The following is a 25,451-nucleotide window of genomic DNA, read 5'->3' on the forward strand; positions in this document are numbered from 1 at the left end:
AAATCTGTAAGAATAGAGAAAGAATTAGAAAGCACATGGGGAAAACTGGAGGAAAACAGGAGCAACGGGAGCAATTGAGACTGTGAAATCCACTGGGAGAGCAGCACCAGCTAGAAGCAGTGCGAGACGTGGGGAAAAACAACCTTCAGTGAGTCAGTGAATCAGTCCGTCAACATAAACACCAACAGTTACGAAGGGATCATGCAAAAATTGATACAAAATCAAATCTCCAATCTGGAATTGGACTGGCCAGCCTTGGGGAATTGTGCTGGTATTAAACATTGACTCCTTTTTCTTAAACATCAGAACAATATATATCCTTGCCTGCCTTTAGTGTACATGTTTGATAACCCATGACCACATGCTGGCATCTTAAGAGACATGCCTTTCGGTTGTGCATGTATGTGTGTGGGAGGGGAGACAAGTTAGTGCAGGGTAGAGAGGGAGGGAGAGGAAGGGCGGGGAGAGAGACTAGGTAGTTATAACCCATCTTTTAGAAAACCTCATCAGATGTAAGAGAAGAGAACACAAACCTAAGTTGTTACTTATATTGATAAGAGAGTACTATTTGCTTTTAATTGTTCACATGGCCAAAAGTATTTGTGTTTCTAAATTGCAAGGATTTGAAAATCCTAGTACTTAAAATATTCCTGAATTTTTTTTTTCAGGATAAATGCTCAATAACTTTCAAAGAAATAGAGACCACTAAAAGTAAAACAGGTATTTATCATGCAAAAATAAATCAATTGAATAAAGACTTAGAAGAAAAACAAAAGGAAAAGAATGTTTTTGACCACACACTTGACTGTTTAAAGTAAGTACTTAAAATTTATCAAAATATTAAATGCTTAATATATCATTTATAAAAGAGGTGTGATCAAATTTCCATGTTTAAAATTTATTCTTCAAATGATCCATATTTTCTATCATGATTTGATATGAAATATACATGTGATATTTGATAATTTTGGTTTAAAAACATAATCATAAATTGCTGTCATTTTTCATTGCTCCTCTGGGTTTATTCTTATTGTAATAACTGCTAATGTTTCTCCTTTTCCAAGCATAAGAACTTTTATTCATTATGAAATTCATAACCTCTCCCACTAATTTCAGCATTTTTCACTTATATGACATGGTTAATAATATATATTTTTTCACCCAACCTTTTTTGATAACAGTTTTGAGGTAAGAGTTTAGAAATTCTATAAAACCTCATGTAATTTATTCACATTAATTGTCTTCAAAAGCCTCTTATACAGTCCCCTCATTCGTCTGGGGCATACCTGACAAAGGCCTTTCACTTTGAGAATAATCATGCTTTAAGACTCTTACTGTATCCATAGACCCCCACTTAGAACTTACATACTCTTCCTATTGAGTATTTCCTATTTTATAATACATTGAGAACAGGATTTGGAGGACTACTGGAGGAATATGCATTGGTCACATTTAGGAATGATGGTCTGATTTAAATATAGAAGGCTAATACAGTATTAGCAAAATCATAACACTTGAGGGATAAAGTGTCAGAAAAATAGTTATGCACAATCTAATACCATGTATCTTAATGGAGTCAAGTCAATGAACTCAACAAGGATTTGTTTAGCTATTACAACAGGATTTTATTTTTTATTTAAGTTTATTACAAAATTTACTTTCAAAATGATCATACAGCTTTACCTGAAAATTACTATATCATATACAGAATATCAGGGAAGATATTACCTGATATTACTTTGAAAGATATGTATCCATATTGTTTAATATCTGTAAGAATATTTGGGGACTCAAAGGGATAAGCCTGAAATTATATAATTTACACTAAACTTATATTTTGTTCAGGAGCTGATGAATTTTTTTTTTCCAGGATTCTTACCATTTCAATTCTTACATTTTCTTCCATCCTGTGCCTAGACTATATTGCTTTTCAGGCAAGAACAGTCACCATGTCCCAGTGAATCAATTCCATCCCTAAACTTGACCAAACTCTGCCTTTGCCCTGGAAGAGGAGAAAAAGAATAGCTGACACTGTGTATCATTTACAAATCTATTAACAGTGATGATGGACAGTGTCATGTAAGATTTAAAGCTAAGATTGATTGACTTCCTAGTGTGCCAGGCATTTTGTGGGCAGTCTAAGCACCTATCTCATCCAGTTCTCACAGTGAATTCTTAAATCCTGTCATAACATTCCCACATGAATGCCAGAGAAACAGAGGCTCAGGGAAATTAAATGATTAGAATTGCACTGCTAATTAGTGGTAGAGCTACTCCAGCTTAGGTTTGTCCTCTTCCAAAGTGTGTGCTCTTTTGACTGTGCATATTGACTCCCTAAACTAGGACTGGAACGGAAGATTACTGAAGATTAACTGTACTAGGAATAATCTACTGATACTTTCACCTAGTGTCAATGTTGATATTAGTGAGTGCTTACATAGGACATCTCATAAGAATTATGGATGTTGTTAGTACGAGTGATGAAGTGGAAAAAACAGAGGCAAGACAGATGAAAGGGAAGGACTTTATTCCATTTAAAAGGAGAGACACCCATCTAAAAAGTGTGGCTAGAGTCATGTTTTCAAATTTCCTGATAACAGCCATAGTAGAGAGAGGGGAAAAAAATGAGTACTTTGTGTTGAGCTGCTGAAACAAATAGAGGTAGTCAGAACTGGATTTGAATTCTGGTTCTGTCATTTACTAATTAGCTTACACAAGCTAATAATACCGAAGTTGAGCTTTTTCATCTGTTAGATGGCTGAAATAATTATTCTTTAATAGGGTGGTTGTTGTATTAAATGAGATATTATATTCAAAGCACTTTAACATTTTAGCCCCCCAAAAATTTTAGTCCTGCTGCCTTTATAACTAACTGTGCAAATGATTCAATTTTCCATACCAGTAGAGATGAAAATGAATGTGGGTAACATAAGACTGCTGAGCTTTTGCAGCTCCGCTTATTCTAGATTCTGGGTTACTGATCAAGTCTGGAAGTTATTTCTAAAGCGTATTTATTTTTGCAGTATTGTTTTAACCACTTTTTGATGCTTTTTCTACTAGTATAGTTCCTAATATAACCACTGATTTCACCATAAAAATAATTTTACTTCTGTGTCTGGAAGTACTTAGTTGCAAATGACAAAATACACAAGGGCACATATACACACGCTAGGGCACACACACACACACACACACACTCAAACACCAGCTTAAACAATAGTGAAACGTATTATCTTATGTAACAGGAGGCCTCTAGGTAGGGTAGGCTGCAGGGTTTGTTGATTCAGCAGCTCAGCACATGGTACTCATTTTTTGTTTCTTTCTCTCCACTATGGCTGTTGTCAGCAAATTTGAAAACAGGACTCCTTGTTCACATTTAGTGAATTGAGCCCCTTCTACATGGAATTTGGCTCTTGCCTTTCATCTTACTGCACTGTCTTAATATATGTTTAGTGGTGAATAATTAGCCTCTTGCTGGTTGGCTTAATCTAATCAGAATGTACCCTTGGAGTTATATGCTGCATGGAGGGGGAATTCTTCTGGAATGACAACAAAACAGAGGCACACTGGGTAGGCAGCCAAGAGAATCCGCTAAATCTCCAGAGATTGCCTTCCACCTGGATCATTTAGATGTAGCTCATGGAGACAGGCCTATGAAAAGGACTAGGGAATTTTTGCATAGCCATTCAGTCTAAGATTTTTCAATATTGGGTATTTTAAAATGTATCATAAATGCACATTAGAAAATTAAATGTGAATTGATTAATGGCAAATGCAATTCTTTATTTTGTCATAGGGACCAGTTTATAGCCATGAGAGAGAAAAAGGAACATGCACAAGCTGTGTTTGATCATCTCATAAATGAGAAAGAAGCCTGTGAAGAGAGAATCTATGAGGAAGAACAGAGATACAGAGCACTCTTTACCATGAGGCAAAGAAATCTATCAAATGTTAAGGTGAGTATTATTTTTGGACTGTTTTAGGATGAAGGAAATATAGTGATAGTCAAATTAACAGCTAGTTTGATGCACTCATTTTTCATACTGAAGTAGCAAAGATGTTTAGATTTTTTAAATAAATATGTTAGCATAATAAACATGCAATGTTTCATTTTTTTTTATTTCCTATAATTATATTCATACAGCATATGAATGCTGTATGCATTCTTTTCAGTGCATTTTATGTGCACTCTCATTTTGTCACTGTACTTTTATTTCAAAGTCTACTGATGGCAGGTTATTCAGAGCCATTTTTACGTTTTTAACAGGAAATGTGAAAATAGTTAGTTTTGTTTCTGAATAAACATAATTTGAATGTTTACCAGCCACTTCTTTTTGAAAAATGAGGATATTTTACACTTGCATATGTTTTAATTGAACAGTAACTAGTCAGAAACAAGGAGATCATATGGTAAAATGTGTCTTTTTAGATCTGAAGTTTTATTAAGTTTTATAAAGTTATACATATTAAATTTTTTGATATATGACTAAATGATATACATTTAGCTAAGTGATTCACATCCCATTTTACATTTCATAAGAGTTGTTACATTTAATTGACATAATAAATACCATAGTTTTTAAAAATATATTTATAAATATTACTATTACTTGAGATGCAACAGAAATTACTTCTCAAAAATAAACAACCCCTAGGAATGATGGAAACAAATTAGCAAGAAAGTTATAGGAAGTATAAAATTAATTCAAAGTACTGCAGAATGTTGTTTTGATATGAAATTAAAAAATTCTAAAGAGTATGGCATAGAAAACAAATTTATGGTTACCAAAGGGGAAAGGGGGGGAGATAAATTAGGAGTTTGAGATGAACATATACACACTACTATATATAACATAGATAACCAACAAGGACCTACTGTATAGCACAGGGAACGATACTCAATATTTTGTAATAATCTATAAGGAAAAAGAATCTGAAAAAATATACATATATATACACATAGATATATATACATATATCTGAATCACTTTGCTATACACCTGAAACTAACACAACATTGTAAATCAACTGTACTTCAATAAAAAAATTAAAATGAAGTAAAAATAATAAAAAATAAACAACTCTACTGTATTTTATTAAAACTATTTCCTACAAAACTTTAAAAATTATATATTATCATAATATACTTTTATCAGATATTTTTGATCCTGATATTTATATATTCAATTATGATATGTATTCAATAAATTCAATTCCCTTTTTTCCTTTTAACATTTCAAAGACATTGCTAATACATTTTCAAAAAGATTATTTGGAACAAATATACATCGAATAGACATGTATGTGAGTGAATGAACATACCATCTATAATGCTATTGCTGTGATCCCTCCTATAAGAAAATTATTAATTAAAAAACAATACTTTTATTAATAATAGTGCCAAGTAACATTTTTCCCTGTTAAATGTGGCTTTTACATAGAAAAAGGTATGTTGGGTTTTTGTGTTTTTCGTCTTAAAAATATGAAATTAACTGGTGCCATCTAGTGGCAACAAATGTTGCCTCTCCTCTTGGAGGAGTTCCTGGAGGCTTGATGGACTGGGGAGGCTTAAAGTCAAAGGCAGCTCTCAAAACAAGACGCTTTAGGTTACTCACTGAGTTAAGCATCATTCCCCACCTCATATTTTATCACAGCAGTGGAATTATTTGTTTGAATTCTACCACATTTTCCAGTTGTACTGGTGCTGAGGACACTGGGATTTCAGGAATCATTTACTGAGCGGCATTTCAACACTTTAATGGAACCATAATAATTAGTGAAATGACAAAATATGGTCGTCAGGAGAGAGATGAAGGGAAAAAATCCTGTATAACTAGCCTCTCAGTAATTGAGAGCTGTATTTCTTTTCATCCCGAAGCTGTCTCTGCTTTCCCATCCCAAAGTGTACCTACATCCAGCCATTCGAACACATCATACAGTCTCGGGTTTTTTTCTTAGCACCAATCTCTATTTGAACTTGCTTTGTTCATTCGTTTTTACTTCTTTACTGTCTTACTAATCCTGCTATAATAATGTATTCTTTACGAAGACAGGAAATTTTCTGACCCATTCCCCTCTGTATCCTAAAAGCTCAGAACTATGCCTGGCACAAGGGAGGGTCTCAATAAAAAATCATTGAATGACTGATTAAATGGATGAATGTATGCTTTTTGGGGTGTAATTTTTCTGTCCACATGCATGATAGTGGCTAAAAGCAGTAGCATTTCAAAGATTCTTTCCATACCGCATCAGACTGATACTTTAGCAAATATTCATGCTGTACGCAGAAGCTGAATCTCTCTCTCTCTCTCTCTCTCTCTCTCTCTCTCTCTCTCATCCTCTCTCCTTGATAATACGTAAGAAATTTGCCATCTATTCTCTTCCATCTAGGTGAAAATGGTTAAATTGTCTGTTGCTTTCCTACAATTAAGGATTCTGCTAAATATCTCAATAATGCTTTTCAAATAACCTTTTAATTTATATGAAATTGTCTTGAATAGGTCTTTGTTGTGCATTCACCTTATATGATCAGCAGAGTAGAGATCGAACATGAAAAGTTTAGAGATTGATATAGCTCATCATTAGTGACCCTATCTATGTTTATGATCAGTTCTTGATGTGAAAGAGTGGAAAGACAATGAAATTCCTCATGGAAAACCTATTCTCATCCCTGTTTAGAAATTGGATGAGATAAAATATTGTAAATATGTATATAATGTAAAGCATCCCCAGAAAGAAACAAGGATTATTAGGCATCATTATAAATGTGGTGTTATTAATCTGGGTTGTCCCTGCTGGACAAAAGAATTGATCACAATTATGGATCATCTAAAGAAATTGCTTATTAAAAAACTTTATAAAAGCCACAATGGAATTAATTGAGGATGCGAGAAAACACACCATAGAATTAGAAATACGAACAGCTAATAAAATACTTTAAGAAAAATATACATAAACGTCAGAGAGCAGACAGTGTGGTGCTAGAGTTAACTTCAGTCTTTTTCAGTAAGCAATTCCATATGAGATATCTTTAAATGATAGATTTCTTGAATGTCATTCAGTTTTTACTAACTGCCTATAATTTGCAAATGCAAATTGCTTAAGTTTAAAATTTCTGTATTGCATGTTCATTAGAGTACTATGGCTGTAGCTACTAATCTCCCTCTTTGCTTCTGGGAAGGTCCAAACAAAACTGGAGTTTAAAGCATTTTAATCTATCATGAGCCATCCTCAGAAGTCCCACTTGCCTTTTCTACATCAGTGCCTTTCTCTAGTGTTCTTTTGGTAGTCTTGCTCTCCTCCCTATAACTTAGGGTATGATATGAGAGGGGTACAGTGAACTACTGATACAGTGAATCTGTGGCAGACACAAGCAATTTCCAGATTGAGTTCTAGCAGAGACAGTCTCCCAATACTTTGTATTGTTTATTAGTTTTTATTTTGCTTCATATTTCCCACTCTCAGGAAATACCTCTTCCCTTGTCTATTGCTATTTCAAGTTTGGCTATTGAATCATTTCTTGACTCTTTCAGGTGATAAATTCTTAGCTTAATATACAGGCAGTGATTCACTAATTTTTCGGACAGCCAGATACAGACATAGTAAAAATCAGAAACAAATTTAATCTGAGATCATTTTAAAGATTACATAATTTAAAAAATTATTCTACTATTGGCCACTCATCATTTCTTCATTCACATGACTAGTTTATGAGTACTGCTGTTTTGGGGGCACTTAATATTGGATGACCAAAACCCTAGCCTCAATTTAAAAATGTAACCAGCAGGAAAATGGAAGATGTGAAAAACAGACTTGAATATAGTGACAACATTCAAATTACAAACAGTAAATTGTGTTCCTGGCTCACTGACTTGCTATATTAGGTATTATTATAAATAAAAAACATGTATTCTTTGTTCTTAATAGTGGGAAATGAATGCATTTTCATTGGAAACATTTAGAAGACTGACCAATGAATCTCCTAGGCAAGAATAGTTTGCCTTGATGATTTTCTTACCACCAGAAGATTTTCATATAGCGTGAAATTTTTAAAACTTAAGAATGTATTTTGCATAATTAATAACTTTTAAAAATGATTCTGATAGGATTAAACATTAATTAATCACATGCAGTAACATTCATTAGGTTCATCGTTTTGCTTTTTTAAAGCAACTTGTTCAAATCTACAGCTCTTTGAGGAATGAACATTTTGATCTGAGGACTGGTAGCAAAGCAGTACTAATTTTGTCTCTGGGACCCTTCAGGTTTTTGCACAAACCCACCCAGTCCTGCAATGATCATAAGGAATTAGAAATCAAGAGAGGGTCACACTAGAATATAAAGGAAAAATGTAGCATGAATATGAGTCATTCCCAAATAAAAATTTAATATATTTTGAATGTTTGCTTAGAGCATGATTCATTAAACAAGGAAGAAACTTCCCTTCTTTCTGCACCTCTCTCTAACAGCATGTTACGTCTTACAGATATGTTCATGAATTACTGCTAATATTATGGGTTAAAGCACTATATATAAAGTTTAAATAGAATTTTTATTGTTTGAACTGGCAATCAACTACGTTTTCAGCTTTTTTTCCCCAACTATCTAGAGGCATCTATTACAACTACTTGGCTATAGTCCATTTCATTTTTTCTGTATATTGGTATTTTTTTCTACATTTTTGTGATAATACTCTATGATCACACTTTGGAATTATGATTTTTCCAAGTAACATTAATTTCCTAGTGGGTCTGCCACTTTTGAAATGCCTTCTCCTACTGCAGTGTAATATCATAAATATGTGATTTTCTCTTTTGATCAATTAAAATAATTATGTTTCCAAATATCAAATTTCATTGTTAAGTATACCTTACTTGATAATGCTTTATTAAAATTGTAATGCATTACTAGATTCAATTTCCAATCATTTAATGCTGAACATCTATTGGTCTACAGTTCTTCTGTTTTGTACTTCATTCAAGATATTGGTATCAGAAATTTCTTGGAGTTTTAAAAATGAAATAATAAGCTTTTGTTCCTTTTTCTGTGCTAAATAGCATGAGGCATTTCAGTTCCTTAAAAGTTTGAGAAATTCTCCCATGATACTATCAAGATATGTGAAAAGTCAGAGGTTTTACCTTACTTACAAGCTAACAAGTTAGCTGCCGCTGCTTTACAAGAGCTGACAGACTTGAAACTCCTGGGTGAGAGACAGAGGACTATTACTCAGTACACATGGCTGTGTGAGCTTCATGTTTGTAGGTTCCCCTTGGCTCCAAGTCTCATGGGAGTAACGTGAACGTGGTCCAGGCAGATGCTCCATACACAGGGGGTTTTTATCACAGCTAATGAACCTGGAATGTAGAAAACCCCCAATTTTATAAGTGAGCTTCTAGCAAACTTGCCCAGCCTTTGCCCCAGAGGAAGGCATTACATTGTCTATGCAGGAAATTTTGAAAAGATAGTTCCGGATAAAAGCTGTCACAGAAGTGTATAAACATCATGGTGAATTGCCTCCCAAAAGATATTATCTGAGCTTGGTTCTTTTGTGAAGAAAAACATTTCAAAATTTATTCTGTATCTTCTTTGGTTTTTACATAATTAATATTTTCTAGTTTTTGTGTCAGTATTTTACATTTATTTTGTCTAGAAAAGGTCATTTTAATGAGATTTTCAAATTTATCATTAAGTTGTATGAAATAGGAATAGTTTCATCTTTTCTGCTTCTGTAGTTATAATTTACTCATGTATTAGCCTCTTATTTTTCCTTTTCCTTGATTAGCCTTAATTTTTTACCTTCTAGTTGTTTTTTCCACAAACTCCAAATTTTCATTTATTTATAAAGATAAATTATTTTTGTTTTTAATTCATTAATTTCAGCTTTTTTCTTTATCATTCCATTTGATTGATTTTCATAATTCTATTTTCTATTTCTGTTTCTATTGTTTAGAAACTTGAGCTGAATACTTTTTTGTTTTTCACTCATAATATTCATGTATTCTCTGAGTACAATTTTAATATGTAGCATTCTCATTTAATATTTTTACTTGCACATTGACTTAGTCAAAAATTAGGGAATTTAACTTCCTTGAGACTTTTTGAGGGGGAAAAAAGGACAATAAATAAATAAAATAATTATTTATAAGATTTTTTTATTCCACAGGTTGGGAGCAGAGGGTAGTGGGTATTGTTTAAATTTATGTTAAGGAGTGATGCCAGCAAGATAGTATAATAGGAATTTTCTACTGTCTTTCTCCAAAGAAACCAATTTTGACAGTCATTAATGGGCAAGTGTACCTTTGTAGAAGTCCAGAGTCCAGGGGAGCATTTCTTGCACAACATCGAGCAAAAAATTCTGAGATAGGGTGAATTGGACAGGGTAAAGGAAGAGTTTCATTTTGCCTACATCACCTCTCCCCCAAGGTGGTATAGCTCAGTGCCGAAGGAGACCCCTTTGGCCTGCAACTTCTGAGATTGCTCTCACTGGGGGAAAGTGAGGGCATATTAGTGAGTGCTTAGCTTCCCCAATGTGCTTAACTTCTTGGCTGTAGGATGCAGCCAAGAGGCCCACTTCTTTCTCACCCCATCCAGAATACTGATGTGAGCAGCATGACTGAGGAGCAGGGAGAGACAGGTACACAATAGGCAGTGCTTGTAACACATCGCAGGGACGTGTATCCAACTATATAGATTCCATCATGGATCCTGCCCATTAGACCTGGGGATGCTTTACCAGTGGACACTTCCTACTGGTCCATGGGCATCCCTAATGCTCTGAGCACCTCACTCACAGACCCTTCCCCCATGGGCAGTAAATGTGAACCTTTGCAGATGGCTATTGAGCATGCACAGAAAGGCAGCCCAGCTCCGTGGGATTGAGAGAAAGCACACAAACTTGAGTATTTAGCATTGCCCTAGGAAAAGCAGATAGGAAGCTGTCAGCACTCCGCTGGCTTTGCAGACTTAAAAGAAGGCACACAATCTTAAGAATTCCAGTACTCACTGCATACACAGGAAGTGGGCTCTGGGCTGAGCATGCAAATAGGAGACCCCAATTCATGCCTTTCACATGCACTCAAAGAAGGTAAAAGAATTCCACCCCAAGAGGAAATAAGAAGTGTGGAGCAGATATATCCATAGAAAAGGTCTGAGAAAGTCACGGCATCCTTCGCTGGGCTAATAAATGAAGTTATCTCTCTCCCTAAGCAAGTCAGTAAAGACTAGAAAAGGTGACTGTTTTTTCAAATGTAACTAGAACAACAAAAGCCTTCAAGGAACATAAAAAATTAAGGAAACAAGACACTAGTAAAGGAACACAATAATTTTCCAGTAACCTACCCCAAAGAAATGGAGATTTACAATTTGCCTGATACAGAATTTAATACAGTTGTTTTGAGGAGGCTCAGTGAGCTACAAGAAAGCACAGAAGGACAGTCCAATGAAATCAGGCAAATAATACACAAATGAAGCAAGAAGTTTAACAGAGAAATAGCAATTGTAAAAAAAAAAAGATAATCTGAAACTGAAGAATACAGTGAGTGAAATGAAAAAAAAAAGCAACAGAGAGCATCAGTAGCAGACTTGATTAAGCAAAAGAAAGAATCTGTGAAGTAGAAGACAGGTTATTTGAAATTATTCAGTCAGAGAAGAACAAAGAAAAAGAATGACAGAGAATAAAGAAAGCTTATGTGAAATATGAGGTACCATCAAGAGAAACAATCTATGCATTATTGGAGTCTGGCAGGAAAGGGAGAAAGGGGCAGAAAGTTTATTAAAAGAAAGGATAAAGAGCAAGACCCAATTATATGCTGTCTACAAGAGATTCATTTCACATTTGAACACACACAGACTGAATGGGAAGAGAATTTAAAAAAATATATTCCATGCAAATGTAAACCAAAGAGAGAGCAGGGGTAGCTCTACTTGTATAAGACCAAGTAGACTTTAAGTAAAAACGTAACAAGAGTTTTACTTACCTGTAAACAGGTCATTACATAATAATAAAGGGGGCAATTCATGAAAAGGATGTAACAATTATAAATATATATATGCATCTAATATCAAAGCACCTAAATATATTGAGCAAATATACTAACAGACATAAAGGGAGAAATAGACAACAATACAATGATAGTAGGGGACTTTAATACCTCACTTTCAACAATGGATAAATTATTTAGACAGAAAATCAATAATGAAACATTAGACTTGAGCTATACTTTAGGCCAAAACAGACATGTATAGAACATTACATCAAACAGCAACAGATGACACTGTCTTCTTAAGCAAACACAGCACATGCTCTGGAGTAGATCATAAATTAGGTCATAAAACAAGTCATAACAAATTTTAAAAGGCTGAAATTATACCAAGTATCTTTTCCAAACACAGTTGTATGAAGCTGGAAATTAACAACAAGAGGAAACTAGAAAATTCACAAATATGTAGAACTTATACTCCAAACCAAAGTCAAAGAATAAATCAAATGGGAAATAAAAAATATCTTGAAACAAAAATGGAAACATAATATACCAAATTTATGGGATGTAGCAAAAGCAGTTTTAAGAGGGAAGTTTATAGTAATAAATGTCTACAAGATAAAAGAAAGATCTTTCAACCAGCCTAGCTTCATACTTCAAGGAACCAGAAAAAGAAGAACAAACTGAACCCAAAATTAGGAGAAGGAAGAAAATAACAGACATAATAGCAGAAGTAAATGAAATAGAGGCTGGAAAACAATAGAAAACACCAATGACACTACAAACTGTTTTTTTGAAAAGATAAACAAGAGTTTAGTTAGACTAAGAAAAAATAAATAAACAATAAAAGGAACCATTACAACTGATACCACAGAAATGCAAAGAATTATAAGAGATTACTATGAAATATTATGTGTCAACAAATTGGATAACCTTGAAGAAAGAATACATTTCTAGAAATATGTAACCTACCAAGACTGAATTGTGAAGAAATAGGAAATCTGAACAGATGGATTACTAGTAAGGAGATTGAATTAATAATCAAAACCTCCCCAACAAAGAAAACCCCAGGACCTTTACTGGTGAGTCCAACCAAACATTTAAGAATTAATACCAGTGCTTCTCAAACTTTTCCAAAAAATATTGAAGAAGAGGGAACACTTCCAAACTCATTTCATGAAGCCAGCATTACCCTGATACCAAAGCCAGACAAGGACACTACAAGAAAAAAGCCTACAGGCCAATATCCTTAGTAAACACATGTGCAAAACTCCTCAACAAAATGCTAGCAAACCCAATTTAACAGCACATTAAAAGGACCAAACACATAACCAAGTCATATTTATCCCTGGGATGCAAGGCTAGTTCAACATACACAAATCAATAAATGAATAAAGGCAATACAACACATTAACAGAATGAAGGGTAAATATTATATAATAATCTCAACAGATGTAGAAAAAGCATTTGACAAAATGCAACATCCATTCATAATTTTAAAAAACCAGTTAGGTGTAGAAGGAATGTACCTCAACGTAGTAAAGGCTGACAAGCCCACAGCTAACATCATTCTTCATCATCGAAAGCTTTCAGCTTTTCCTCTAAGGTCAAGAAGAAGGCAAGGATGTTCACATCACTTGTGTTCAACACAGTACTGAAAGTCCTAGGCAGAGTAATTAGGAAGGGAAAAGAAAAATCATCCAACAGGAAAGGAAGAAATAAAAGTCTCTGATAGCCACATAGAAAAGAATGAAACTGGACCCCTATTTTACACCACTCAAAAAAATTAACTTGAAATGAATTAAAGTCCTAAATATGAGACTTGAAGCTATAAAACTCCTGGAAAATAAACATAGGAAAAAAATCTCCTTGACACTGGTTTTGGGAACAGTTTTTTTGCATATAATACCATAAGCATATGAAACAAATGCACAAGTTAAAAAGTAGGACTGCATCAAACTAAAAAGCTTCTGCACAGCAAAAGAAATAATCAATACATTGAAAAGGCAGCCTACCAAATGGGAGAAAATATTTGCAAACCATATATCTGATAAGGGGTTAATAGCCAACATATAAGTAACTCATACAACTCAGTAGCAAAATAACAGAAATAATCCAGTTAACAATGGGTGGAGGCTGAGGCAAGATTAAAGGGACCAGAGAAGCTCATCAAGATGAGGAGATCAACCACCTGAGAGGAGATTAAAGGAGTGCAGGCCCCCCCCACACACCCTAATCTTTTCAGAGACCCCACCCTTGAGTGATTGTTAGAAAACCCTCATCAGATCCTCTGGGGGTGGGTGAGACACACAGTTTTTCGAGGTAGGAGCCCACTGTGTTCCCCTTTGCCTGGCACAGTAATAAAGCTGTCCTTTTCTACTTCACACCCCCTCAAAATGGTGGAGGACCTGAAAAAACATTTTTCCAAAGAAGACATACAAATGGCCAGTAGATAAATGAAAAGGTAAAAGTATTCAACATTACTAATCAGGGCAATGCAAATCAAAACCACACTGGGATATCACCTCACATCTGTCAGAATGGCTTTTATCAAAAATGCAAGAATTAAGTTTTGGCCAGGTTGTAGAAAAAAGGGAACCTTTGTACACTGTTGGTGGGAGTCTAAATTGGCATAGCCATTATTGGAAACAGCATGGAGATTCCTCAGAAAGTTAAAAGTAGAAATATACAGAAATCCCACTTCTCTGTATATATTAGAAGGAAACAAAATTAGTATTTTGAAGAGCTATATGCACCCCCATGTTCATGGTAGCATTACTATTTCCTCAACAGTAGCCAAGTTGAGGAAACAGCCTAAGTGTCTGTTAATGGATGAATGGATAAAGAAAATGTGAGAAGTAAATGAGAAAGAAGGAAATCCTGCCATTTACAACAAGGTGGATAAGCTTAGAGGACACTCTGCTAAGTGAAATAAGCCAGACAGAGAAAGATAAATATGATCTTACTATTTGTGGGATATTAAAAAATAGAAAAGTTGAACTCATAGGAACAGAGTACAGTAGAATGATGGTTAGCAGAGGTAAGGGGGTGGGTGAAATGGGGGAGATGCTGGTCAAAGGATACAAGCCTTCAGTTGTAAGATAATAAGTTCTGAGGATCTAATTGTAGAATGGTGACTATAATTAACACTCTACTGTATACTTGGAATTTATTGAGACAGTAAATCTTAAGAATTCTTACCATACACACACAAAAATATATAGCTACGAGGTGATTGATGTGTTAGTTAACCTGATTGTAGTAATCGTTTCACAATATACGTATATCAAATCATAACATTGTACATCTTAAGTGTATATAATTTTATCAATTATACTTCAGTAAAGCAAGAGAAAAATAAATTTCTGTTAAATAGTTTTTGTTTAATTTGTACAGGGTTATCAAATATGATCAATGCAGCTTTTGCTCCATAGATAATGTGTGAGCAAATAAATTAATGAAATGTTCAGTTCAACCTAATTGTACTTTTCATGACATAAAAGTTCCTATATTTCAGTCTACTTGAATGTTGCAGTCTATTGGTAGTATGTTGAAATTTTCTACATGAATTAATTTGTGGGTTTTACTTTATATATTTGTATATATAGCAGGTCAAAGGATACAAGCCTTCAGTTATAAGATCAATAAGTTCTGAGGATCTAATGTATAGAATAGCTGTTAAATGATCAGTTTGGTCATAATATTTTTTTTATATAATCATAATTCTCTCCTGTGTATTGTTCTAAAGTTAATATTATCAACCCCTGCTCTTCTTTTTTTTTTTTAAGATGTTGGGGGTAGGAGTTTATTAATTTATTTATTTTTGCTGTGTTGGGTCTTCGTTTCTGTTCGAGGGCTTTCTCTAGTTGTGGCAAGCGGGGGCCACTCTTCATTGCAGTGCACGGGCCTCTCGCTATCACGGCCTCTCTTGTTTCGGAGCACAGGCTGCAGACGCACAGGCTCAGTAGTTGTGGCTCACGGGCCTAGTTGCTCCGCAGCATGTGGGATCTTCCCAGACCAGGGCTCGAACCCGTGTCCCCTGCATTAGCAGGCAGATTCTCAACCACTGCGCCACCAGGGAAGCCCCCTGCTCTTCTTGTTAGACTAATCTAATTTTGCGTTTTATTATCAACGATTGTGGCTTATTTTTTAGATGTGCATTTGTAACCTTTATAGAGCAATATTTAGGATGATTTTGCTTTTTCAATCTATTCGGATTTAGTAATTTAATTAATTTACATGATAGCTTTATTGATTCTTGCTTCTATCATCTTGCTTAATGCTTTCCATGTTGACACTACCTTTCTACTTTTGTCATTATTACTTTTTTGGTATATTGATGGTTGTGGTTTGATTTTATTGCTTTTAATAATATAATGTGGAGACATTCTACTTTTAATTATATTACTGTTTCAAATTTCCATCTAAATGTGTTCTTATATGACTAATGCAGGTAAACAATGAGAGATAAAGCTGAGAATGTAGGTCTGGGATATATCACAAATACCCAGTTGAAAAGTTTACACTTAATTTGTAAAGCAGTGAGAGACGTGAAGAATTTTCGTGGAGTGCAGTGTGCTCAGAGATAGGCTGTAGCAAGACCAATTCGACAGCATTTTGTAGGATGACATGACATGAAATGAAATGAAAGCACAAGTTGCAGATATTAGTTACCAAAAAAGTGTGTTTGTCATCAGAGGGAAGTGATGAGACACTGATAGAACTGGAAGACTGATGTCAAAATGGTTGTGATATGCAAATAAAAGAACCAGAATTTATAGGAGGTAGTACGATATTGGTTTACTTGAAAAAAATATGGTAACATTTATGGTAAAAAGAACTTTTGATGATTGGCTTACTGAGAAGATGATCTGTTTTGGACAAGTAGAGGAAACTGGGGAAGGAGTTGAAATGGAGAAGTGGAAACTGGGGAAGGAGTTGAAATGGAGAAGATTGGTGAGTCAGCTCCCATGTTGATGGTTAAAGACATGGGAGCTTATGAAAACTTTGAAGAGAAGTGTTAGAGAGTATCTGAAGATAGAACCTGGGTGAGCAGGTTGTTTCCTTCTTTCTCATTGCTGTCTGCAGCTCTGCAGGCCAACTAGAGCCCACTCCTCAGAAGTTTGTATCCCATGCTCACAGAGCCTGTCTTCCAGCCCAAAGACACTAGCCTCAGTCAAGAGGTCTGAATTTCATCTCCACAGGGATCAACAGTGCCAAACATTGCCAGAGTGTTGAGTCACACGTTCTTAATTTGGCCATTAGGAGAGCATCAGTGGTAGAAAGAGTGGTATCAGTAGATTGATAAGGCCAGAAGATTAAATATAAAGGTGAAAGTAGCCAGAATACTGAAAGAAATTAGAGAAGTCAGCTTTAGAATACTCTTTCAAGAGCTTTGGTAATAAAGGAACTTAGGTATTTCTATTTATTTGTTGGCAAATTTCAGATCCCAGGTAAGTTTTCCAGCAAAGGGGAAAGAGACAAGATTGAGGGAGAGATTGTATTATATGTCATATAATGCATTTTTGCTTAAATATTTGGTTCCCATTCCAATTTGTGATGCATTTGAGGAAGAGAATGATGCCTCACTCATGTGAGTACTTCCAGAGTCCATCACAATGTCTAGGACAGTATAAGAATTCAGTATTTGCTGAATTGAAGTCCAAGTGAAGTGATGTGACTCCTAAAAGAATCAGTGAAAGAGTGAGATTTGTATTTCAATTTACTTTGGCAGGAACAGAGAATATTGCTATTCATTCATTTATTCATCCATCCATTTATTTATTCATTTTGAAGTCATGTCTTGAGAGTCAGAATCTGGGTGAGATTCTGAACATGGTAAGTATAGAGTAACACCTGCTCTCATTTAGCTTCACTGAGCAGTGATGAAGAAACAGGTACAAGTAAGTTAAAATAAGGTGCAACAACTGCTTTTCTTGAATTAAGCACAGAATTCTCTGGAAGCCACGAAGAAGACCTTGAAGGAAATCTGAGAAAGCTTGCTATGAGAATAGCAGAACTAAGTCTTGGAGGGTGGGAGCAAGTTAGCCAAGGAAAGAATACTTGAAGTAGTGAAAACAATAGGAGGAAAGGCATATCGGTGTCAAAAATGCGCAGACATTTAGGGAATTTGAGGTAGTGTATTATGTTTGGTAAATAATTGATCAAAGGGTAACAAAGCTACCATAGCACCTGAGGAAAATCCCACTAAAATTAGCAGAGATTTCCACTGGTCTGTTGTGGCACATCATTATGGGGCTAATGGGCCACGCGTGGACTGAGACATTGATTCCCATCAGCAGTTAGAGTTGGGAAGGGCCTGAGGTAGCTGAGACTGGGCTCTGAAGACTGTCATCAAAGAGCCTTGTCCCTTTACCCCAGTGTGGTGAGGTGAATATTGCTGCTTCTTTGTATTCCATGACATATATCAATGGTTGGCAATCATTGATCACATGTAATCAGTTGGAGAGGAATGAAGGATTTGGATACAGTGGTACCAACTAAGAATTCATTGGTGAAGTGATATGGTTCTAGCAAGACAAAAAGGTGAATTTCAGATTTTTTTTAGGTTAATATAGACAGAACTTGATGGTTATTTGGCCAGATAGTGAGAAAAATTATCCAAATATATATCAAGTTTTTGACTAACAACAGAATGGTTAGTGGTACCAGCATCTTTTAAAAAAAAATGTAGAGTATGGACTGAAGAATAGGTTTGAAACTGGATTCAATTAAGTTTGAGATACATTTGGAGGAGCTACTTGGAGTCCAGTGCCCAAGTGCATGTAAGAATCTGGAACCGAAGGAACAAGAGTTTCATTGGTGATATTATTGTGAAAACTATAAGCATATATATCATCAGAAACTTCAGGAAATCTTTAATAATACAGGAAAGATTGAGAAGAAAATGAATCTTGAATCTTGGGTTGGGTGGTTTCAGATATGGAAAAGGTAGCAAGAATAGGGGAAGCAAAAGGCTCAGAGACTGTAGTCAGAAAAGAAAGTATCAGAGTTTAAAACTCCAGCCATGGTACCATTCTACATGATGCAAAGTCAGAAGGGTGTCCATGGGTATGCATTGTTAATGGGTCATGGAATTGAAGTTAACTAGATTTGAGTAAGTCCATAAACTCTTAAGATTAAAATGTTGGATAGGTCATCCAGATAGATATCCATGTAAAACAGAATGATGGGAGAACAAGGGATAGACAGAAGAGAAGGTTGAGTCCCATGGGCCGGGGTCTTCTCTTAGTGGGGGAAAATGACCAGCAAATCATTAAATGACAGTGAAATAGGGTTAGAGAAGGTAGAGTATTATATTCTTTACTCAATATAAAATTGAAAACAAGGAGTATTTTCACATAAGCATGGAGGAATAATGGTGTGGAAGTAATAATGGAGAGCTAGAATTATTCTAACTGCAACTAGACCCTCTAGTATGTGGGGCCTTGAGAAAGTAACATTCTTTCATTCAGACTCAGATTTAGTTAATGTGAACACTTGTTTCCAGAATTGTGTAATGAGAATGAAATGTGATAGGAACTTGTGTGACAATGAATAGTACTTCCAAAGTTCACATTGGAAATGTTTAGACTGGAATAATGGTTTAGTTCAGTAGTTGGTAAATATTGAGTTCCTACTACATAAAATACACTATTCTAGAGTCTGAGGTTTATTCAAATAAAGCACAGATCTTAACTCTGAGAAGCATACCAGCCTCATAAAGGAGAGAGAACCACGGCAGCATTTTAATAGGTTTTTTGTTAACTAGAGGCAGAACCAAAGGAAGAGAGTCTTAATATACAACTTTTAAATATTGGCAACTTTCCTCTACTTATCAAAAAATGTTTCGAAAACAGAAAGTGAATTACTGAGATCACCAAGACTTTATATCTTTTTGCTTCACCTATACCATTAATAAAGGCATCAACAAAATTACATTGTATTTTATGTTATAAATACATACTTATATATCAGAATCTGTAATCAAAAATTTTAAAAAGCTATCACTTATAAAATAGCTAAGCAGTGCTGAATAACATAGCACGTTATTACTTTTATTGTGGTTATACATATAATTAAAAGAACCTCCAATTGTCCTGTCCATCTTCTTTTAAATTTTATGGATTTTAGTTGAGTTGTTACCTTCAGGAAGTTCACCTCATCCTGCTTTCAGAAACAATAAATGAATTTAATGTTGCATAAATGAGATATCTACAGTATTATAATGGTCATAAGCATAGATCTTATCCTAAAGTGCTCCAGCACAGCCAGGAAACTGTTTTCATTTACTAAGAGTAGATTGCTTTGGGTGGTATAGTCACTGTTTGCAGATGACATATTACTATATATAGAAAATCTTAAAAATGCCACCAGAAAACTACTAGAACTAACCAATGAATTTGGTAAGGTTGCAGGATACAAAATTAATGCACAGAAATCTCTTGCATTCCTATACACTTAAAATAAAAGATCAGAAAGAGAAATTAAAGAAGCAATCTCATTTAACATGGCAGCAAAAACAATAAAATGCCTAGGAATAAACATACCTAAGGAGGCTAAAGACCTGTACTCAGAAAACTATAAAACACTGATGAAAGAAATCAAAGATGGCATAAACAGAGGGAGAGGTATACCAGGCTCCTGGATTGGAAGAATCAATATTGTGAAAATGACTATACTACCCAGAAAAGGTTTTATTTTTCAAATTTCCTCCTTGCAGTTGGGGAACTTAAACTTAGAGACATTAAACCAAACTTTCCCATAGTCCCTCAGCTTTTAAGTTGCACATCTGGGATTAAAATAGGTGCCCTTTCTGGTACCCCTCCCCAAGTATATTGAAACCCCTCAGTAAATAGTAAAGCAGTCAGGATATCATTACTGCTTGTCACCAGTCCTGGTGGCCTTACAGTGGCCATTGTTCTTTGGGTACTAGGATCAGTCAAGGGAAATGAAAGCACAATTGGGTTTACAGTAACTTGATAATTAAGTGTCCTTCTGAAGTTAAAAGTAGACAGAATACTAACAATGTATCAAGGCTTTCTAAAATGTCCATTAGTAAATGAGGCTTATGGTCACCAGGAACTCTTTACTCAGACATACAGAACAAGAGTCTCTCCCAATTTCAGCTCATTCTTGTTGCAAGACCATACCCACCATCTGTGTGATGGGAGACAGGCAGGTTGTGTATATTGGGGAGGGGATATTATGAGGAGTGATGAGGTAAGTAAACGTAGTACCATAGTTGGCACTTCTAACGTTTGTATGCTTGGCTTTTGACATCTTGGCATGTGGTGGCATTTACCGTTAATACCAGGAGTTAGGAAAAAAACTGCACAGAGGGCACAGTCCTGGCAGACTGCCCTCTCTTCATACATCAGCCACAAGTTTGAGGGTCCTCAGGACCACTCTTACTTCAAACCAGCTGGCTACAAATTCAGGGGATCCCCACAACCACCAACAGGTTCAGTGATTTGCTAGAAAGCTCACGGAATTCAGGAAAGCTCTTGTCTTAGTTCCTCCATGCTGCTATAACAAAATGCCACAGACTGAGTAGCTTTATAAAGAACAGAAGTTTATTTCTCACAGTTCTGGAGGCTGGAAGTCCAAGATCAAGGTGAGACCTCTCTTCCGAGTCCCAGACTTCTCGTTTTTAACTTCACCTGGTAGGAGGGGACTCGGGGTCTCCTTAGAGCCTCTTTTTAGAAGGCACTAATCCCATTCCTGAGGATCTCACCCTCATGACTTAAGCTCTTCCCAAACACCCCACATGGCCCACCAAGCAAATAGTTTTCTCCACCTGATCAAGCTAACACTTTGAATTCAAAACCTTTCCTTAGTGCAATCATATGAATAGATTTGGCCCAGTCCAACCTTATTTTCTTCCATTCTGATCAAACACCTTTAGAATACATTCACATATATATAATTCATATATATAATATACATATATATGAATGTATATTATATATACGTATTCCCCAGACTTTTATTTATACAAATTGGTAAAAATCTTGCAATTCTTCTGATGTATGTGGTGCATACTCACAAGGTCACAGGTCACACTTTGTTTCTGACCCCTGAGTCATCCCAGAACTTGCGTCTGGTTGTAAGTCTAGAAGCAATGAGGTATGTTGGGGGTGGGACTTAGGAGGTCAGCATTCCTGTGAAAGGCGTGGATATTAAGAGAGGTCATTGGGTTCTTCATACGAGAGGAGAGTAACCTTCTTTTGACAGGGGAGGCTGCTAGTGAAGATAAATGGATGTGGAGCAGTAGGGAGTAATGACAAGCTGTGTCTGCCCATCGCTGTGTGTTCCCATCACTGTGTCTGGCTGCAATAGCCTTCTAAAAGTTACAGCCAGGGCTTCACCTCCACCTTCCCAATCTGTCACCCATTCTTCTTTTGGTCACTTCTAACATGAAGTTATGCAGGGAAAGGGGTTCTGGGGAACAGTTTCCAATTTAACAAAGTTGAAAATAACATAGTACAGCAGAAGTTTCAAATATTCAGCTCTGAGCAATTTTTCTCCTTCATAGATAAAGTAGATTAACTTTTCCTCTTGAGAATTTGTAAAAAGAAAAAAATAATCTCAAAACTCCAAAGTGAAGCTAAGCAAGGAAACTCAGGGAGAGGTTTTCTACTGATGAAGCAACATATGGATCAGTAGACTTTAATCTCCACTGTTATGTTTCTGTTTTATTTTTAAAGCAGAATTAGAACATTGCCATTAAAAAAATCTTCAACAGTGTTTCAGTCACTACACAGGTGAGAAAATACTTTCTCAGATTGCTAACACACATGCTGTGGTCAGTTTATCTACATCTGGACTACCAACAGAAGAGGTGGTCTAGGATTGGCTGTCACCATATATGACAAGTAGGTTGAAATTAAGAGAAATTAAGTGAGTGAATGAAAGTAGTTGCCATTTAGGATTAAATAGCCCGCCAAAAATGTATGTCTACTCTTTCACTTTGTCTAAAGCAACTCTTTGGATTGAAAATGAAGATAATTTCCTATTAGAAAGATACGGTGATATGTAATTCTAAACATTTTGAATGACAAACCAAGTTTTATTGTGTACATATGAATGTGAGAGTACTAAGCAGTTGGAAACAGACCTTATCAACTATAACAGATGTATTTAACTTGAACTTCGTATAGTGCTTGGCATATATTAGGCAATCAATAAATTCTTATTAGAGGCCTGAATGAATAGATGAAAGATGGAATCATTGTGGAAGGTCAAAGATAAACGCTATAAACCTGGATTTTGTTGTTGTTATTGTTATTATTTTTGTTGTTGGCTAGTGGTAATGGCTTTATTATTTTAGACTCTACTTACTTTCTCTGTCCAGGGGTAGTTATTCTGGTGAACCATCAGGGCAGGAAAATAAAGTTGGGAACTACTGATCCATAGATATTTTAAGATGATAATTTCTATAATTTCTTCCTTAAAATTCACGATATAAAGCCCTCTCACTTCTCTCTCTTCTTGAGGGTATTTAAGATTTCCTTAAATTAAGTGGTTACCAATTATAGAGCTTATCCTTATACTAAATGTATCTTAATTTCTCTTTGTTGGAAAAATTTATAATGACTCTTTCCTGTATTTGTTTACTGTGATCTCCCTTTGTGACAACTTTCCACTTTTGGCTTTATTATTATTTTCAAAAGTTGGTTTTTTTTTGTTTTTTGTTTTTTTAATTTCTAAAGGAGGTGATTTATTTCCCCACAGACTGTGGTTTAATACTATAGCTAATCTAAACCAGATAGTAGAAGAGATAACATATTCTGGAGTATAATATTTGGGGATGCTTTTTTTTAATGCTTGCAAAGATTCAAAGATTGCCTGAATTGTACTCACAATGTACTCTTATCCCTTTCACCCTTATCTCTTTTCTCCATTCCCTCATTTGTCATGGAAGTTTCTTTACTTATTTGTTCTTTTAAGCAAGACTTTTCCTGTCACACTCCTTACTCTGGAAGAGATTGGGATTTTCTCTGCTCGTTCATCCTTGCAAATTTCCTTCTGTATTTCCCACTCTCCCCTTCCCTGCAGTAATTGTGATGGAGGATGAGCACATCACTTTTTCTCAGCCCCCTCTCAGATGATTTCTTCAAGCTGCAGTGCACCTTTCTAGCAAGGAGGGGGCTAGGGAGTCACACATCCTGCATATTTAGCCCAGGAGATTTGGTGGGTATCTTTACAAGGTTGCTGTTGTCTTACTTCAGGGAGTAAAGACTGTGTCCAGCTCTCTGCTTCGGTCTTTGCAGTCTGGTATAGATGCAAATCAACCTTTCTATTCTGTCTCACTTGAGTGCAGCTAGTTACAAGAGGCAGTAACACCACAGCGACCTGATTTCAGTACGTAACTGTGAGCAGGTTAAGTAAACCTGAATGATGACCACTCTGCTCCTTGAAAGAATATTTTTTTAGTTTGTAATACTTGATGTTAGTAACTGTATGTATTTTCCATCATTTGTTTAGTAAACTAGAAAATAATTCAATATTACATAATAAACTCTGCTTATATCTAATTCATCTCTACTGGAAACCTAACTGGAGGCCACTGATCATAAGACAGAATCCTTTATGATCCTGAGTCTGTGAAATGCTCCCCGCCAAAAAAACTAGAGACTATCGTTTAGAGAAGGACACAATTGAACTCCTTCGGCTACAGCAACTTTCTTTTTAACGCTTACCAGGTTCTTCACTTTCTGATTAGTGTGTAACAATATTGATGAAGGTAATGCATATATATTCAGCTGACTTCTTGTCCAGTCTTTTGTTCTGTCTTCACTGCTTGCATAGAATTGTTGATTTCATTGATAATTCTTCATATTTGAAATAGTCATAGCTTTTGGTTCCTTCTAAGTAGTTACTTTTGTTTGTGTTTTGAGTAACACTTTTCCTTTTCCTTTGTAAAACAACATTTTGCTATATTTCATAGTTAGATGACAGTGATGTTCCAAAGTAAGTATATCATTGGTACTCTTCAAATTGATATCTACTAATATTATCTACTATGAACAAAAGAGAATAAATAACTCTTGATATATTCCATGCTTGTGCACAAGTCATTGACATTTGTGACAGATGGAAAAAAATATATACACTGAAAACAAATCTAAACATATTACCTTTTCTTCTTGTTTGAAATCCAAACCTATGAATCAAACTTAAGCTGAGAATAACTTACTTCTGCAAGTTATAATTCAAGCTATAGAAATATTAATAGGCAGAGCGGTTCTAGGTTAGAATAAAAATAGAGAACAGAAGTCTTTTAACATAAATGGGATCACTTTAATAAAAAGTTAAATATCACATGCTAATCCCCCAAAAGTAATTTTTCATTAAAAACTCATAACAAGTTCTGTTGCTTCCTAAAGGCTACCTGAACACATCATGGAACTTCTATAGATCAGAGTGAAATAAAGTAGGAGTGAGTAATAACCACTGACTAGAGGAACT

At 35.2% G+C, this 25,451-nt stretch overlaps 1 protein-coding gene across 1 annotated transcript in view; it reads left to right on the forward strand.

Annotated features, from left to right (window-relative positions):
• Positions 1-25,451, forward strand: part of CCDC178 (coiled-coil domain containing 178) — a 366,636-nt gene that overhangs the window by 129,238 nt on the left and 211,947 nt on the right. The window contains exons 16-17 of the mRNA XM_004273779.2: positions 669-814; positions 3,797-3,956. Of these exons, the coding sequence (XP_004273827.1) occupies positions 669-814; positions 3,797-3,956 (306 nt within the window). The remainder of the gene's footprint in view (positions 1-668; positions 815-3,796; positions 3,957-25,451) is intronic.

The sequence above is a fragment of the Orcinus orca genome, chromosome 15, assembly GCF_937001465.1.
Source record: "Orcinus orca chromosome 15, mOrcOrc1.1, whole genome shotgun sequence".
Taxonomy (NCBI): Eukaryota; Metazoa; Chordata; class Mammalia; order Artiodactyla; family Delphinidae; genus Orcinus; species Orcinus orca.